The sequence below is a fragment of the Carassius auratus genome, chromosome 21 (genome assembly GCF_003368295.1).
Source record: "Carassius auratus strain Wakin chromosome 21, ASM336829v1, whole genome shotgun sequence".
Lineage (NCBI taxonomy): Eukaryota > Metazoa > Chordata > Actinopteri > Cypriniformes > Cyprinidae > Carassius > Carassius auratus.
In genome coordinates this window covers 12,803,631-12,821,181 of record NC_039263.1, presented here as the reverse complement: position 1 = coordinate 12,821,181, position 17,551 = coordinate 12,803,631, and the positions used below count along the sequence as shown (strand labels likewise).

At 36.6% G+C, this 17,551-nt stretch overlaps 4 protein-coding genes across 4 annotated transcripts; 2 read left to right on the top strand and 2 right to left on the bottom strand.

The window, feature by feature from the left end:
* Positions 1–3,266: 3,266 nt before the first annotated feature.
* On the bottom strand, positions 3,267–6,083 carry LOC113039186 (transmembrane protein 179B-like). Its single transcript, XM_026197074.1, has 5 exons — positions 5,919–6,083; positions 5,102–5,298; positions 4,839–4,976; positions 4,149–4,227; positions 3,267–3,818 (listed from the first exon to the last, which is right to left on the bottom strand). The coding sequence occupies exons 1-5, from the start codon at positions 6,021–6,023 to the stop codon at positions 3,663–3,665; spliced, it is 675 nt and encodes a 224-aa protein (XP_026052859.1). The 5' UTR covers positions 6,024–6,083; the 3' UTR covers positions 3,267–3,662.
* A 632-nt stretch (positions 6,084–6,715) lies between these two features.
* On the top strand, positions 6,716–10,300 carry sumf2 (sulfatase modifying factor 2). The gene is made up of 9 exons (XM_026196073.1): positions 6,716–6,948; positions 7,301–7,448; positions 7,548–7,662; positions 7,849–7,893; positions 8,175–8,325; positions 8,441–8,496; positions 8,616–8,700; positions 9,705–9,846; positions 10,040–10,300. Exons 1-9 carry the CDS (start codon positions 6,888–6,890, stop codon positions 10,128–10,130), a joined length of 894 nt encoding a protein of 297 aa, XP_026051858.1. The 5' UTR covers positions 6,716–6,887; the 3' UTR covers positions 10,131–10,300.
* An 83-nt stretch (positions 10,301–10,383) lies between these two features.
* On the bottom strand, positions 10,384–12,233 carry LOC113038564 (phosphorylase b kinase gamma catalytic chain, skeletal muscle/heart isoform-like). Its single transcript, XM_026196074.1, has 3 exons — positions 12,146–12,233; positions 10,685–10,813; positions 10,384–10,596 (listed from the first exon to the last, which is right to left on the bottom strand). The coding sequence occupies exons 1-3, from the start codon at positions 12,191–12,193 to the stop codon at positions 10,420–10,422; spliced, it is 354 nt and encodes a 117-aa protein (XP_026051859.1). The 5' UTR covers positions 12,194–12,233; the 3' UTR covers positions 10,384–10,419.
* Positions 12,108–17,310, top strand: LOC113038562 (BICD family-like cargo adapter 2). Its single transcript, XM_026196072.1, has 6 exons — positions 12,108–12,651; positions 14,095–14,217; positions 14,373–14,531; positions 15,004–15,074; positions 15,194–15,314; positions 16,551–17,310. The coding sequence occupies exons 1-6, from the start codon at positions 12,262–12,264 to the stop codon at positions 16,848–16,850; spliced, it is 1,164 nt and encodes a 387-aa protein (XP_026051857.1). The 5' UTR covers positions 12,108–12,261; the 3' UTR covers positions 16,851–17,310.
* Positions 17,311–17,551: the final 241 nt, after the last annotated feature.

The window sequence follows — 17,551 nt, the reverse complement described above, 5'->3', positions numbered from 1 at the left end:
TAATTAATATCCTAATGATTTTTAGTAAATATTGATTTAAAAGTTTTGATTTATGTTTGGTTTAATGAATATCCTAATGATTTTTGGCATTAAAGGAAAATGTATAACTTTGACCCCTACAATGTATTGTTGGCCATTTCTACAAATATACCCGCGCTATTAAAAGGGATACTCCACCCCGAAAAAAAAACTTTTGACATTAATCACTTACCCTCATGTTGTTCCAAACCCATAAAAGTTTGTTCGTCTTAGGAGAGCAGACGACTTGTTGAATAAAGTTGTTATTTTTGTTTTATTCTCGCACAAAAAGTATTCTTGTTGCTTTATAACTTTACGGTTGAACTACTGATGTCAGGTGGACTATTCTGACGATATTTTTCATACTTTTCTGGACCTTGACAGTTTATTTTACTTGGCAGTCTATGGGACAGTCACAAGCCTCCCGGTTTTCATCCAAAATATCTTTAATTGTGTTCCCGAAGAGTTATGAAGCTTTTATGGGTTTGGAACGACATGAGGGTAAGTGATTAATGAAGTATTAATCCATCAATTAATTAATGAGCATCCGTTTAAGACTGGTTTTGTGGTCCAGGGTCATATTTGGATGTGCAGCTGACAAATCTGCAATATCTGCAGGCCCGGGTTAAAAAAAGTACACTCCCATAATGTACTTAAAGTGCTCTGTTGTCACATACTAATTTTGTACTTAATATACCAAAAATGATTCTTTAGTACTTCTTCAGATAAACTTAAGATCAACTAAGTGTACACAACCCTGCTATTTTGGGACACCATGAATATGAACTAAAATGTGCATTTAACATACTATCTTTGTATTTAAAATGTTTATTTATGTAACACTTTTAGTACACTTGAACTGATCTTTTTACAGTATATGAAGTACAAAATTATTGCGTGAAAATAGACCACTTTAAGTACATTATAGAAGTGTACTTTTATAACCCGAGTGATGCTATCATATCAATATGGACCAAAATCTCTGAGAAACATTTCTAGCACCTTGTTGAATCTATGCCACAAATAAATAAGGATGATCAAAACTCAAACCTGGTACCTAACAAAGGGGCCTACGGTCAACATGTTCAATGTACTGCATTGTTTTCTTATAAATGTATATTGAATTTGGCATTGTTCATTTTTAATCATCAATCAAAAGCAGAGATTACTGACATTTAAAACATGTGACAGTTTGCCTGAAAATGATATTCCTATTAAATACCTTTGTCCTGAGGACATAGTTCAACCTTTCAGATTGAAATATATAGTTGTTTTATTGTTTTCAACTGTTTACCCAACAGCCATGGCAAAAACATGATATTTACAAAAAATTATGTTATTTACATTAATAATTCACAAAATAGTAAATTCACAAAAATATAGTCATTTTTTTAAAAGGGTTTTTGCAATGGGTGTTTGAAAGTCAATCTATCCATCCAGAAAACAAATGTGTAATTTGATTTGACTCCAAATTTAGTTACTAAAATATAGCCTCATATAGGCTATCAGTATTAATATTCATTATAATTTTCTTTTTAGTTGATAATTTTTTCTTCCTCTACAATCCAACCGGACTTGGTGTGGAGCAGCTGTGAAGTGAAGAACAACAGGATGTCGAAGGACCAGCTGGACTCAGTGGTGAGCCACGCGGAGGGCTTGCTCTCATTGGCCGCTCAGCTGCACGCGCAGTGTCAGGAGGAGAGCGCGCAGATGGCCGCTCTCTCCGAGCAGCTGAGAGAGGAGAGCCAGAGTCTCCTCAGCCAAAGCCACGCACTTCAACAGGACATGGCAGAGATGTGCAAAGCACTAGAAGCTCTGATGGACACTAAGGTGGCGTTTGAATCCAAAGAGAGGCAGGCTCGCAAACTAAGTAAGCAGCTCTAGAACAATGAAAATAGCTTGTCCGGCCACATAAATTCATGAAATTTGCATTGACAGTAAAAAATAGTGTTTTGCTAATTCAGAATATAAAATGTGATGTGAATTTTTTTTTCTTTATTTTTATCAAACTGTAATCTTGAGAGGACAACAGTCACTCAACCAATAGTGCAAGTTTGGGGCGGGTGATCTGTTTGCACAACCAATGGCTAATGGGGGAAGTGTTTGGTAAACCTTTTTAAAAACCACCATGATTTCTCCAGGCGGCAAGGAAGTCGACCGGAAGTTGAAGTCGGCCGGGTGGCGCCATCTTGTAGCAGAACTTCACTTGCGTCAGCATTCCCATTGACTCCCATTCATTTTGGCGTCACTTTGACAGTGAATAACTTTACATCTGAGGCGTTTAAAGACTCCGTTTGTCCATTATTTATTTCTAAAGATACACGACAATGTATAAAGGGCTCCATTACCTTCTATGTTACATTATGGTCCCGTAGAAACAGTTTTTGTAAAAATAGGCTAACAAGATTAACGATGGCAGTTTGCACGCACAGCCACTTAGGAGATTTACATCTGTCAGACAGGTTGCTGACGTCGTCAAGCTTAGTTTGAGTTTGAAAAAACGCTAAAAATTGGCTTCACTTGTCTCAAATGAGTTCCAGTGGGGTCGCTGTGTCCATTTCTTTTACTGTCTATGGATTTCTCCAATCTGGGGCAGAATTGACAAACTCTTGCGAACTTTGTACCATCAGTTATTAGCATATTTTTAATTTAATCCTCTGAACAATCCACAGCACACATGTAAATAATTAATATTAATAAGTACACAAGCTCAAAATTTCACAATTTTGAATAACAATAACATAAATATGGACACAAAATGCAAATCCTCTTCACATCTTCACATTAAGCTCTTATTTTAAGATGTTTAGTGTAAAATGTAACCAGCCAGAAAATTACGGTTACTGCTTAAAGAGTCAGTTATATATATATATATATATATATATATATATATATATATATATATATATGAAGAGTTCAGATGCAAAAGCCTCTAAGTGCCGTCTGAAATTTTCATTTAAAATGAGGATTTTTATCAAGCTCCTATGCTTAGGTTGAGTCATTTTACTTTAATGACAATGTGCAGGTCCTTTTCCAGGCTATTAAAGTGAAATAACTGAACATAAATATAGGAGCCTGATAAAAATCCTAATTTTAGATGCAAATTTCAGATGGCATTTAGAGGCTTTTGCATCTGAACTCTTCATATATATATATATATATATATTAGTTTACATCACCAAAATACTATAATTAGGAAATAATATATAATTATTTTAAAATATATATATATTTTATGTCCATTTATTTATTTTCTAAATATCCTCATATTAAGCAGGATAACCCCCTTTAGGGTGATAGAATAACACTCCTCTCTGTATTGGGGTCCTGATTCATTTATTTTCCAATGATGGTTTTTGACTGTATATTAGACAGTATGATTCATATTTTTCTAATATCCGTAATGTCCAAAGACATGGTCTTGGAAGTCTCTGGACATATACTGTGTTTAAACGTTGTGTATATAATTATAGCTAACAGACATCAAATAATTTTTTTTGTGTATAACTAAATAAAAATTCTAATGTTGCAACGAACATATTATTAGGTATTATTTTATAACCGCTTGTAGTCCCATCTATGTGTATAGAATAAACTCTACATGATATGTAGTGATAAGCTCATGCAATAGTGGCCTTGGTGATTTATCTCTGGCGGGACGGGCGATGGAGGAAGGGCTCTGTCTCAGCACGGCTCCATTCATCATCACCCCAAACCTTCAACCTTGAGCTCTGGCGCCTCTGTATGACTACCACAGCTGTTATTAACACCCAGAAGAAGAAGCTTACCCACATAGACCTCTGTGGATGAGAGAAACAGAAAGGGTCAGTGCTCAAGGAACACAAGAGATTTATTTCCACTGTATTTATGAATACAAATAAAATCATGCATGAAGAAATTCTAAGATGCACTAGGCATGTATACTGACACCTTTTGGTGTGGAGGCAGCATCTTGTGAAATCTTTCAGTTACAGAGGTCATTGAAATTATCAAAATACTTGGCAACAGAAAGTATTTGTTAATGTGGGTTAGCAAGATAAGTTATTTTTAATGGGTCATGTGTTCTCAACATAGCAACCATTGTGAGAGGGTGATGCCCTTATGAAGAATAACCAAACCATAGTACTAACCTCAGTACTGTACAGTCCAGTGTAGAACTGATTTCCAGTGTATGGGTGGGCCCAAGTTTTATTCTCTGCATCTTCACAACTAAAACAAAAAAATTGGTTGTTTTGTGATTGAGAAAAAAAGATGGGAGGAAAAATATTTCAGTGCTTTTCCATTATGTTGCAAATTTTTTGCCTTTGCTCTAACCCGAGAAACTTTGCATTTGGTCGCAAAACATTTGCACATTTTGTGAATTTTTTCACCCCTCCAAGAAACTTTAAGTTCTTTCTGCTTGCAAAAGGTTTACATTCACACACACACACACACACACACACACACACACACACACACATTATAGAAGTTGTTTTTGCGTTGTTTCACAAAGCTTTTGCAGTCTCTTGAGAAACAAAACTTTGTGATGGAAATAATTTAATACAAAAGGAACATAACACTTTTGCATAAGTGGTGCAAATAAGCTTTGAAATATATATATTTTTTATCTTTTCTGTTTTTTTATAATTTATTTATATTAGCATTTCTCTTTAAGGGTCCTACTTTAATTTTGTGAGCACAGCAGCTGGGAACTATGAGACACTCTGTTGATTCTGTAAACTCTCATCTTCTACACTTCTGTAGGGTATGTGGTTCTTAAAATGTGCACCAAAATCCCAGATGCAGAATGCAATTCACAAGAGAAAAGCAGATGACATTACCTGGTAATAGAGGGAGTGTTGTGAAGGACAGAGAAACACAGGCTGTCCCGACCGATCTTGAGAATACATCCTGTTACTAAGAGAAAAAACAGCAGAAGACCACAGACTCCCAGAGACGTGTTGAGAGAAACAGTCCCCCTGCATATACAAGACAAAAACAAAATTGTTAATGTGACTCTTGCATCCCATGAATAAAAGAAAGTGGAATGTGAAACATCTAAAAGAAATATGGAGCGTGTCAACAGAAAAGACAATACATTCACCTTCTCACATCCTCATCTACACAGCTGGCATAGATCCAGTAAAGAATGAGGGAAAAGCAGTAAATAGCCATGCACACAGCGATTGCTGACACAAAATAGCAGACGGAAGTAGAACTGGAGCCTTCTATGGTCAGAGCCTGGCCAGATGCATTATACTGAACACTTCCATAGAGAATGCAACGCCCATCAAAGTGGCCCTAAAAACAAAATAAACAAAAGTCATCCATATTTGCATATGACAAATGTAAAGAAAAACAACAGCAAAGGACATTTAGGGGTCATTTTCTTACTCTTTCACAAACTATGTGGATGATTTGTATTTCTCTGTGACACACACAGATAGAAGGAAAGTGCTGTGCTAAGAGCTTTTGTCCCAGTATCATATGACTCTAATGAGCCATAATATGGGACGAGAGGCCGGCTGATCACATGGTGATTCAATTTGAAAGCTGTGGAGGGTCTGACCTGGGATCAGTAACATAACATATGCTATATATTGTTGCACAAATGAATAACAACAAATGTAGCCTAACACTGAAAGTTCATCTTCCCCAAAAAAGTAAGAAAATAATCTTGACAATTTCAATAATCATACTACCATGCTGTGTGATCACACAATAATAACATTGAACTGAAAGGTGTATAACAAAATAATCTCTCAAATGTACCATAAATATTCTTGCAAACTTATATCATATCACATTACTCTCAAAACATGATTATGCTTTTAGTTTTCTTTATAATAAATCATTTTACACTTTCAGTGCTCACAAAATAGCAATGATCAGACATTGTGAAGATGATTCATTAGTGTTACCTGAGTGAGTGTCATCCATGCGGCAGCTATCACCCCACAAATGAAACAACCAGCGTAAAGGACAAGCTCCAGAACTAGCAGCCATGGTAGTCCCATCATGAACATGCTCTCACAGTCACTGTCTCAGAGTCAAGCAGCCGAATACCTCATTCATGTGCTCTGCAAACAGCTCTAAAGCAAGAGAATTTCGTTGCATTGCTATTAGGTGTAATAAAAGACTGCATTCAGGTCAAGGCAGGAAAACATTTCAGACGGTCTAGCTGAAATCATCATTTACTGAAAAACACAGATCAGTTGTTGATATGATAGGAAAGCATAAAACAGGTATAAAGTTTATCTCAGACATTGTCAACAGTTGTACCATAGATAAAAAAGATTTAAAAAAAAGCCTTAAACAATACAGAAACAAATCAAACCACTTTTTTTTCTTAAACTGAGGTCCTAATGCATGAAAGTGAAGTTGTCTCTCCATGTCTATGACCATCTATCATTACACTAATTATAGTAATGGAAAATGTGCGTTTATCAGAGTAAAAATAGAGTTACTTAGGCTACTAATAGCATGGTAGCCTACTTCTTTTTCATGCAAGTCATTGAGGACTCTTTGGCTACCCAAACTCTACAAAATATCTTCCTTTCTGTTCAGCAGTAGAAATAAATTAATACAGTTATCGAACAACTTCAGAGTAAGTAAATGAGTAAATAGTGACTGGACGTGTTGTTTTTTTTAAAGGGGTGAACTATGCTGTTAATTCGTCTTCCAAACCAATAGATGGCAATAAACATTTTTCAACGAGCTTCGTCGACGCGCAGAGCGACACTGAATGACTGAACTTTGCAGTGTTACTGTTATTGTAGACAGTCTTCTTGTTTTTAGATGAAGCTGAATGAGCTTATAGTGTTTCTAGTTTGATAAATCAGCCCCTGACGGAAAGAACCTGTACACCACATCTTTTTATATTTATCATCATGATCTCTTGGGAAACCTCACACCTCGTATTATTGTGCATCATGTCTTCTTGTACAGCAGGTAGGAAGTCACAAAAAAAATCTGTATACTTTTACTTAGTTTTAAAAATATAATATTTACACAATTCCCGCCAGTATGTCATAGTCACTAAAGTTATTGTTGCGATGTTAACGTCTCATAACATGTTATTACCCACCACTGTCATGTCCGTTCAAATTTTGAAAATGCCACTATTAGCTGCTATTAAAATATATTAAGAGTAGTTTTAATAAAATGCAACTTTTGAGACATAAAGGTTGAAGAAACTCAAACGGGATATTTTTGTGAAAACTGTGAAAATGTTTGTAAGGCCCTGAAACAACCATTTGCTTTAAGTAGACACTTTAAGACAAATAACAATTTGTTTTGGCAGTTGATGAGATGATGGTGTATATTCCTGGTGGAAAAATGATGATGGGAACCAGTGCTGCTGATGGGAGAGATGGGGAATCACCAACACGCGCTGTGACTCTCCAGCCGTTTAAGATAGACAAGTATCCTGTCACTAACTCTGACTTTAGGTACTTGCCGTTGCAGATACTGCCTCAAAACCTATTTTGTCCTCCAACTGCTTGTATTTCTTCTTACTGGCCTGATAAAACTGCTTCAATTCATTCCAGGGAATTTGTCAGACAGCAGAAATATAAAACAGAAGCTGAAAAGTTCGGTTGGAGTTTTGTGTTCCAGGATTTTGTGTCAGATGAACTGAAAAGTAAGGTCACTCAGAAAATTGAGGTATGAATCCAAAGCAAGAGCATAAACTTGCAAACTGGTCAGTTTGAACTTAAATTGAATGTATATTACTTGTGTCTATTTTTCAAAGTGTTAAAGGGGTAATTTACATTAATCTAAAAACTGTCTTTTATTCTAGATTCTCTTTTAAACCTTTCTCTTGAAAATGTCCCATTTCTTCTTTCCTAGTCGGCTCCTTGGTGGTTACCAGTGGAGAAAGTGTTCTGGAGACAGGTGACATAGTTAACACTTTATGTATGATTAATTCTAGAAGTGTAAATGACTTTAATCAGTGGTCAACCAGTATTGTGTGTGTGTGTGTGTGTGTGTGTGTGTGTATGTATATATATATATATATATATATATATATATATATATATATATATATATATATATATATATATATATATATATATATATATATATATATATATATATATATATATATATATATATATTATTTCTTTCTTTTTTACTATATCAATGTCTGGGGTCTCTGTTTTTGATGTGTGCAGCCGGCAGGACCAGGATCTGGCATCAAGGACAGACTGGAGTCCCCTGTGGTGCAGGTCAGCTGGAACGATGCCCAAACCTTCTGCCAGTGGAAGAAGAAAAGGCTGCCATCTGAGGAAGAGTGGGAAATGGCTGCACGTGGAGGTTTAGAAGGCACGCTTTTTTGTCCTTATGCCTCCCAGCACTTAAAAACTGCTGTCTTACTCTTGTCATGCAGTATTGTCCACCTGTTTTACTTTATTTTATGTAGTCATCATTTGAATTACAGACAGGACCTACCCATGGGGAAACAAGTTCTTGCTGAACCGGACTAACCTGTGGCAGGTCAGTTGAGGCACATTCTTCTCCATAGCAGGTGGGAAAATGTTTATTTAATTCCTTCAGGACAGTTATCAGGTTTTTTTGCTGCAGGTAATTGTGAAGTCTTTGTTTTTTGTACAAAGGGCCCATTTCCAGATAGGGACGCCGCAGAAGATGGTTATCATGGTGTAGCTCCTGTGACTGCCTATCCTCCGCAGAATAACTATGGTAATGTAGTTTATACAGTATGGTATCACACACTGTACTGATGGTGTGTCACATTTTATCAACAACATAATTCATAGACAGAGAGACGAAGCTTCCTAGTTTGTGGTCAGTAAGATTTTTTATTTTTTTTGTTTAATCTCTTATGCTCACTGAGGCTGCATTGATCATAAGTACAGTACAATAGTAATATTGTAAAATATTTTTACTATTTTCAAATGTTATTTCCGTGATGGCTAAGCTGAATTTTAAAGGGATAGTTCACCCAAAAATGAAAATTATGTCATTAATAACTCACCCTAATGTTTTAACTCAGAGAGAGTTATCCACATTAAAAAAGTTAACAGCTTAAGTCATTTGTGGATTAATGCGTATTGGAGACGCGAACCGTTTCAAACGATTCAGTTCGATTTGGTGAACTGGTTCAAGAAGATCCGGTTACATTGAATGATTCGTTTGCGAACCGGATATCACAAACTGCTTTGTTTTCAACTCTCTCTCACAACATACACAGAAGAGAAGACAATGCTGAATTAAGTCATATTTTTTTTGCTATTTTTGGACCAAAATGTATTTTCGATGCTTCATAAAATTCTAACTGACCCTCTGATGTCACATGGACTACTTTAAAGATTTTTTTCTTACCTTTCTGGACTGAGCTTTCGGACTAAATCTAAAATATCTTAAACTGTGCTCCGAAGATGAACGGAGGTTTGGAACGACATGAGGGCGAGTTATTAATTACATAATTAAAAATTTTGGCTGAACTATCCCTTTTCATTACTCGTCGTTACTCAAGTCTTTAGCATCACATGATCCTTCAGAAATCATTCTAATATATTCATTTTGCTGCTCAAGAAGCATTATTATTAAAGTTGAGAACACTTGCTAATTTTTTTGTTGTTGAAATTTTATGATTTATGATTTTATGATTAATTGAAAGACCAGCAGTGTAACTCTTTCACTATTGTTCTGAATTTAGAGAATAATATCCCACCTTGTTCCAGGACTGTATGACATGCTGGGTAATGTCTGGGAGTGGACCTCCTCACGATTTCCTGGTGCTCAGACCATGTATGTCCTGCGCGGAGCATCCTGGATCGACACAGCCGATGGCTCGGCCAATCACAGAGCTCGTGTCACCACTAGGTCAGTCATGCTACATTCATGTTATTCAAAGTCAACTTTTATAAGGCTTTTATTATTCATTAGACAGTGGCCTCTTGTAACATTTCCAGGCAGCTGACCCCAAACTTGTCTGGATTATCCAAAAGCTATTGTCCAAAACAGTTTATGAGAACATGATAAATAAGAACTTGTGTTTTTGTGTTCTCACATGCAGGATGGGAAACACACCAGATTCGGCCTCTGATAACCTGGGCTTCCGCTGTGCTATGAGCTCAAATGCAAAACAGAAAAGAACTGAGCTGTAAGAGCCGAATGTTCAAGACTAGCTGATGTCAGTGGTGCATTATTGGAGGGATTCTACATTTCTCCTGTGGAGACACAAACTTCTGAATTTCAGTGTTATATCTGTTTTTTTGTTTGTTTAGCTTTTTTACACAAAATACTGTGAAATTAAAATCTTAACAACCTATCTTAATTTTTTTTACTTTCTTTGTGGTCATTAAAATCATTTAGGTATAAAATTTAAGTGACACATCCATCTCCTCAATGGAGAGCAGAATGACTTTGAGTGTTCTCAAATAAAGTTGCTCTGTTCTAAGTTTGCCCTTCCTTCAGCCAAGGGCTGTAGATCTTGAAGGCACATGCGTCGATCATCTTGCGTAGAGGTTTGATGGCATATGGGTCACTGCGGATCACTTCCTCTGTGACAGGTTTTGCATGACGAAAGCTGCAGTAGATACACATGGTGGCAAGTATGGCCATACAAATAACCTGCAGGATATTGATGATGTTTGGTGAAACTCAAAACCTAAAAAGCTATGCCTTCTTAAAGAAGTCATCTAGAACATCTGCTATTTACCTTGAACTTCCTGTGATGGCTGAAATGATGTGCCTCTGCAACCACGTACTGCTGGAAGAACGGGTGATTGAGGGCTTCTGTGGCTGTACAATGACTTTTTGGGTCCACAACTAATAACCTGGTAATGTACTGGAAAGAAAAGGTCGGGAAGACAAACAAGACCACAACTGACACACACCAAGTCTTTAAAAGTGTCTAACTGTTGAAAACAGTGCAGCCAGTACAATCTTTTTTTTGGAAACTGATGAATTTAACAAAATTTCATACAATTCATTAAAGTAGATGGTCATTTATGATCATGGTAGTGTGCCGTGACCTATCTTTAGACCCATCAACACTCGGGATGCCCCACTTTAAAAACTAAAGAATAATAAGCAACACCAGTTAGTCTGGTGATGTAAAATTACAGACTGACAATTGTAACTGCTTCTGTTCAAAATATAAGTGTAAAAAGAAGAAATTTGGAGGGATTTTGTGCACGTTTGTATTGAGAGTTTAGACTCTGGCAGAAACTTGGCATCTTGGCAATGAGCCATATAGTGGGCTCTTAGAATAGCCAGTGTCTTATCTGTATGCTACGGAGTGTCAACCAACCGATAATCTCCACAGGGGATGTCTAGAAATCTGAATAGAATGAACTGAATAGAAAGTAAACTTGTAAACAAAACAACAGTTAGCTGTGGAAATGGGCTACCAGGGAAATGAGGATAAAACTAATTTTTGACATTTTCTGAGCTAAATTTGAATGGTTTGCCTGTGCAAAAAAAAAAAAAAAAAAAAAATGCTGCCACAATTAAATAGTTTTGAGGGTGATCGTTCAAAGTTTGTCATGGGTTTCTCAAGTCTATGTGACCACTAACAATAGTGATGCACAGACATGAGAGCTGTGTGCCATCTGATTTGTTGTTGCAAAAACACAAGTTTTGTAATTGAAAAAGAAATTACATTTCTTAAAATAGATTATATTTACCTATGGAAAAAGAAAAGAATACACTCACATAAATCCAGGACTTATAATATCATATCAAAAAGCACAAGTGGTCCTTTTCTAAACATTCTGACAAACTATTCAAAAGAACCAATTTGCAGAAAAAATGAGTCGGATCTCTCTAATTAATTTGAGTAAGGGTGAGGGCAAAGCCAGAGGAACAGCTTGTTCTCATGTGTTTACTTTAAATACATCTGATCATGTTAGCAGAATTTAATTTAGCCAAGCCTTTATATATTATGCATGCATTTCTGTCTCTAGCTTCCACTTCTCTCACACGGAGGCTTGATTATAGCCTAAGTGTTGCGTTCAGAACTTAACATAATTATTAAAGGGCGTTATCCTCATTACACAGACGTGCTTGAACACGCACGGCCATCTCGTCAATGTTTATATTAATCTACGTACAAAAGCCTCAGTCACACGGGTAAAACCTTCTGTGATGTCAAACCCCTTGAGGGCTGTTGACGCACCTGACATTTCTGAGCGTCAAAAGCCTGGAAAAACCGGTTTGAAGACATTCTCTTATCTGAGTTTCAGTCTTCGCTCTCCTGATAAAAGCATGCATTTCATCTCTGGCCGCTCTTAGATGATAATGGAGACTTACAGGAGTGATTCACCAGTAACTTTGCACACTTTTAGGCACCTCATGGAATCGCCACTGACCACTGAGGAAGCCCACAGACGATTAACCGACGATGAGGATTCGATTTCAAGTCAAGACACTGACAGACAGTCTAACAGCTCTCCGCTGTACACGCTGGATGACTCACGAGAGCAGCTGGTAGTGGATGACAGCAGCGGCCGTGCAGTTGTGTCCGGTCAAACGGAGGACTCGCGCTTTATGACTGTGGTTGAACAATCTGACCCCAACGCGCCCCCGAAGCCCCCTCGCTCATGTTTAGATGAAGCTCTACCGGATCTGCTCCGGAGTGGAAGCCCACTTCGCAGGCGAGTGTCCAGTCCGGTGTCTGTCACGGTGAGTCGTGCTTGTGAGGAGTATAAGGCCTACACTGATTCAAATCAGAAGACGCATTTGAACAAAGGGTGGAAAAAAAAGTGGACATTAGCTGTGTACTGGTGATTTTTTCAATTAGGCACACCTTTCTGTCCCTATTAGCCTATTTAAAGGGAAAATATTTGTAGATTTTATATTACAAAATTACAAACAAACATTACAAAACATTAGAAATGTGTTGTTGTTGCTAAATTCTCAGCGTTTTAAAAGGTTTAATTTGACAGAATTTGACCCAGACTAAGAAATGCAAAAAGTGTTTAAAATTTCTTATTCTCGATTCAAAAGTTTTCAATTGCTTTAATTTAATTTATATTTATTTATTTATTAAATTCTATTTCGAAGTATTAAAAATACAAAAGGAAAAAACATAATAAATATACAAATGAGTAACAAAAAAACAACAACAAAAAACTTCAAGAATTTTAATGATATTAATTTTTATTTTTTATTTTCATCATTTCGAAATATCACATTTGACAAAGCTGACTTTTTTTAACAGCATGCCTATTTACAATTAACGCACTCATTTTTTTTTTTTACATTGTTTATTCATTATTGAAATTTCCTGTAATTCATATTGTTTCATGATGAGTAATCACTAGTAATCACTTCAAACTAGCTGTCACTACCTTTATGTCAATCATTTGTTATCCTTATTTTTATTTGATTATGATGTTAATATTAAGTGACTGATGAGCAAATCTCTGACAAGGCAGCACAGAAACTGTTTGAACAGAATTGTTTTTTTTTAATTTTTTTATTTTAAATGTCATTATTGAAGAACCAACCAACCAAACAAACAATCGGATCAATAAAAGGACCAGATGGCCAAACAAACGTTTATTTGCTTTTTCCCCTTTCAGCCAAATTCTTTTTAAAGTAATATGACTCTTCGGTGCTAATAATGAACATTGCAAGTTTTTATGTTTTATTTATGTGCAAATCCACATCCATGACGTTGACAACCAGTCAGTGGAATGTGTGTTTTACTGGCTGAATTGATTTTTTCTTAATGATGCCTGTTTGATTAACTGAAACAACGCAGACATTTTTGACATACATTACACAGATATTTGAAACATGTAGTCTGAACATTTTCAGCAGATTTAAGGAACCAAATCACTTCACACTAAGAAGTAAATGTCATCTCAGATATGGTTCTGAACGTTCCCTTTTGGTTTCTCCGGAATGGCCAGATTCCACCTGTCTCAGTTCTTAGAGAATCCAGAATTGCAAGATTGTAAAAGGCACGAGACATTCTTTGTTTATGTTTGCAGATATGTCAGTCTGATATCCTTCTGAGCGGATCTACACATGCACCACAAGTGCAGCTATATGAATCCTACAGTATGTCAGTAGAAGCTTGTATGCTGTGCTCATGTAACACTCTCTCTATGGTGGCAGCTGAAGCATGTGAAAAGGGAAGTGGAATTATCTCGGCAGCGCAGTCTAAGGCTCAAGGCTCAGGTGGATAGACTGCAGCAGCAGCATGATAGCGGACCCGGCTGGAGTGAAAACAGACACCGGGTGAGTCTCAACTTTGTCATGTTAATGTTCTTTAACCTACAACACCCTCTTATAAGAGATTGCAGTTTATAACAGAATGGACTGTGATTTAATTTATGCAATCAGGGCTTGTCCTAGTTTTTAACCCATCTTTATTGTTTCTGTGGTGTTTCTAGGTAGCAGAGGAGATTCAGTCTGTTGTAAAGCTGCTACTCCCTCTGACAGATTTAGAGTCAGCAGAAATAGACCAACCATCACAAACCAATCCTTTAGACTTGGCACTACTTCAACTGCAGAAAGTGGCCCGGACACTCGCCATTGACCACACCTCTCAGGTGAGCTTTAGCCACACCCATCAGCTCATATAAGACACGCCTCCTTTTTGAATATGCACATACCTCAATTTTATTCTTAGGCCTTGCGTAACCATTGCATGCTCTTATTATTGTTTGAACAATAGTAGAAATATTTTAAGTGCCAACATTATGCTTATTTACAAGTTCATTACTTCTTTTTGAGGTCTGCTAGAATATACTTTCTAAACACCCAGTTTGCTGTTATTGGTCAGCTGGCCTAGTCTGTTGTTTATCGGTCAAACATTTATTTAATGGTAGAACGTCTAACAATGTGTTTCAGGACTTTTTTCTTCTTTTTCACTGGTCACATGTACTCCCTTTGGCAAGGACTTTGCACTTTGTAACTTTACTGATAATTTACATGCCAAACAACTGTATTACACATTAAAGGAAAGGTATAATAAAAAAGCTTAATAGGTGTCCTTTAAAACAAATCTACTGCCATTGACAGGGAAAGAAGTCTGGGGAAGATGTTGACATTTTACAGCAAGCTCTACGGGACAGAGATGAAGCCATAGCAAAGTGGGTTCAGTTGATCTCTAACACTAATGATTTTTTGTTATGAAATAAGACTGTTATCGGAAAACAGACTTTTGGTTTTTGGTCTATGAATTTTTTTTTTTTTTTTTTTTTTATTGCAGGAAACAAGCAATGGAGACTGAGCTACTAAGAAGCAAGAATGAACTAATGACACTGAACAACCAACTTCTGGAAGCAGTTCAGAGTCGACTAGAACTGTCCATAGAGCTGGAGGCCTGGAAAGTATGTTTAATTGCACATTTGATTATCAATAAAAATGCTAAAAAGTTTGCTACTTTTGCATTTGAATACTTGTTTTAAAAAAATAAGGAAACAAAAAGGGAAAAATGTATATAATAAGCGAGTAGCCAACAACATGAATCCAGTTTCCAAATAGTGTTTTTAGCTTATCCTGAATCACTACGTTACACCTATAATAAATGTTTATATTGAGACTATTTTAGACGGATTCGGGTACGTACCACTGGGGAGTAGCCCAGCACCAGTGTGATTCATCATAGACATAAACAGAGAGAAGTAACCCCAATGTTCTTTTACAAAATGCATGCAGTTCTGTTTAGAGCGCCAAAAGTTGCAGGCTGCAGCTTTAAATTGATTTAAAGAGATAGTTCACCTAAAAATTAAAATTACTCAATTATATAATTACTCAGACAAATACAATAGGAATTATATATATATATTTACTGCCTCTTCTAAGCTTTGTAATGGCAGTAAATGAGGTTTAAGATTTTTAAGTCCAATAAAGTGCTTCCATCCATCATAAAAAAAGTACTCCATACGGCTCTGGGGGATTAATAAAGACCTCCTGAAGAGAACCAATCTGTTTTTGTAAGAAAAATATCTATATTTACAACTTTATAAACCTAAATATAGTTTTCACTAACTGCCATCTGCGCATTCACGAGAGAGTGGCGTTCCAGCAGACGACGTATGCAAAGCATAAGCTCTGGTGAGAATATGCTAGTCTCATAAAAAAACAAGTTTTGTTGACATCAATCTTCTTTTGGCTTATATCAAAATCCTCCAACATTTTTCTTTACAAATCCAAGTTTTTTACGGTGTTTTGTTTTGTGCTCACCTCTGCGCTTCCACATTAGTCACTGCGTTTGCCCACGTCTTACATCATTTTAAAATAAAACTCTGATTGTATTCCTCTGAAAGAAAGAAGTCATCTAGGATGGCTTGAGGGTGAGCAAATCATGGGGTAATTAAAATTTTGGGGTGAACTATCCCATCAATACTTTATGTGTGTAATCAAGGAGGAAGGGTAAACTGTAGGAAGAACATCTGCTAGGGCTGCATCTCTGCAGGACTACTGAACCCTGTATTGCCATCTGGACTCTGTCTGGTTTTCCAGCAAACTCTTAAGAACACTCATGGATGTGATTTGGCCATGTTGGTTTTCCACATGGATAAAAGCAGTTGTGCAGTCAGTGAACTGTGTCATGTCTCTTACAGGATGACGTACAGACCATTCTTCATCACCAGCTCCTTAAACAGCAGCAGGAAGAACAGGCTCAGAAGAAGTCAAGAGGGTTCGGTGTTCTGCGGCGCTCAAATAAGCCCCTTCCTCCCAAACCTGACTACTCCACCACAATGCTCACCTCTGTCCCAACCCCGCAGTCTCCATCACCTGCAGGAACACAGAAATGGAAAGACAAGTTCAGACGAGGAAGAACTGGCACACAAGGACCTGTCGAGTCTCTGCCACAAAGGAGCGACAAAGAGGGCAATTTTCAAACGGTTTCTTTGGACTGATGCTGCCAATCACTTTGATTGTTCAGCAATTTTGATCATATTGCCTCACCTCATTTTGTACAGCAATCCTAAGGATGTAAATAATATTGTGAATAATGTTTTGTCACATTTGAACTATGTTATGGATGTGCGTTACAATGTAGAGAATATATTAATGTGACTGCTGTGCTGAGAATCAAGGTATCAGGGTTTTGTTGACCTGCAGTCATGAACTTCCTAGTAATATGTTAAGAAAAGGGAATAAAGGTGACAGAAACAACAATATACAATTTAAAGCTAATTTATAGCCCCCCCCCCGCCCTTTTTTTTTTTTTTATATAATCCACATTGGGTTTTAATATTCTGAAGGGTCAGCTACACTACCGTTCAAAAGTTTGGGGTCAGTAAAATATTTAAAATACACTAAAAACACTAATACTGTGAAATATTACAATAAAAAAAAAGTGTATGCATTTTAAAATTGTATTTCTTCCTGTGATGGCAAAGCAAAATTTTCTGTGTCACATGATCCAGTTGTGTTGCTTAATATTTTTGTGGAAACTGCACGCATACTTTTTTTCAGGATTCTTTCATGAATATAAATGAATTAATATATATTAAAACCGTCGTTATCGTTATCTTTAGGTTATATCCCAAAACTATTCAAGCTGGCGGTTATTAAGCCTCTTATTAAGAAACCACAACTAGATCCTAGTTAACTG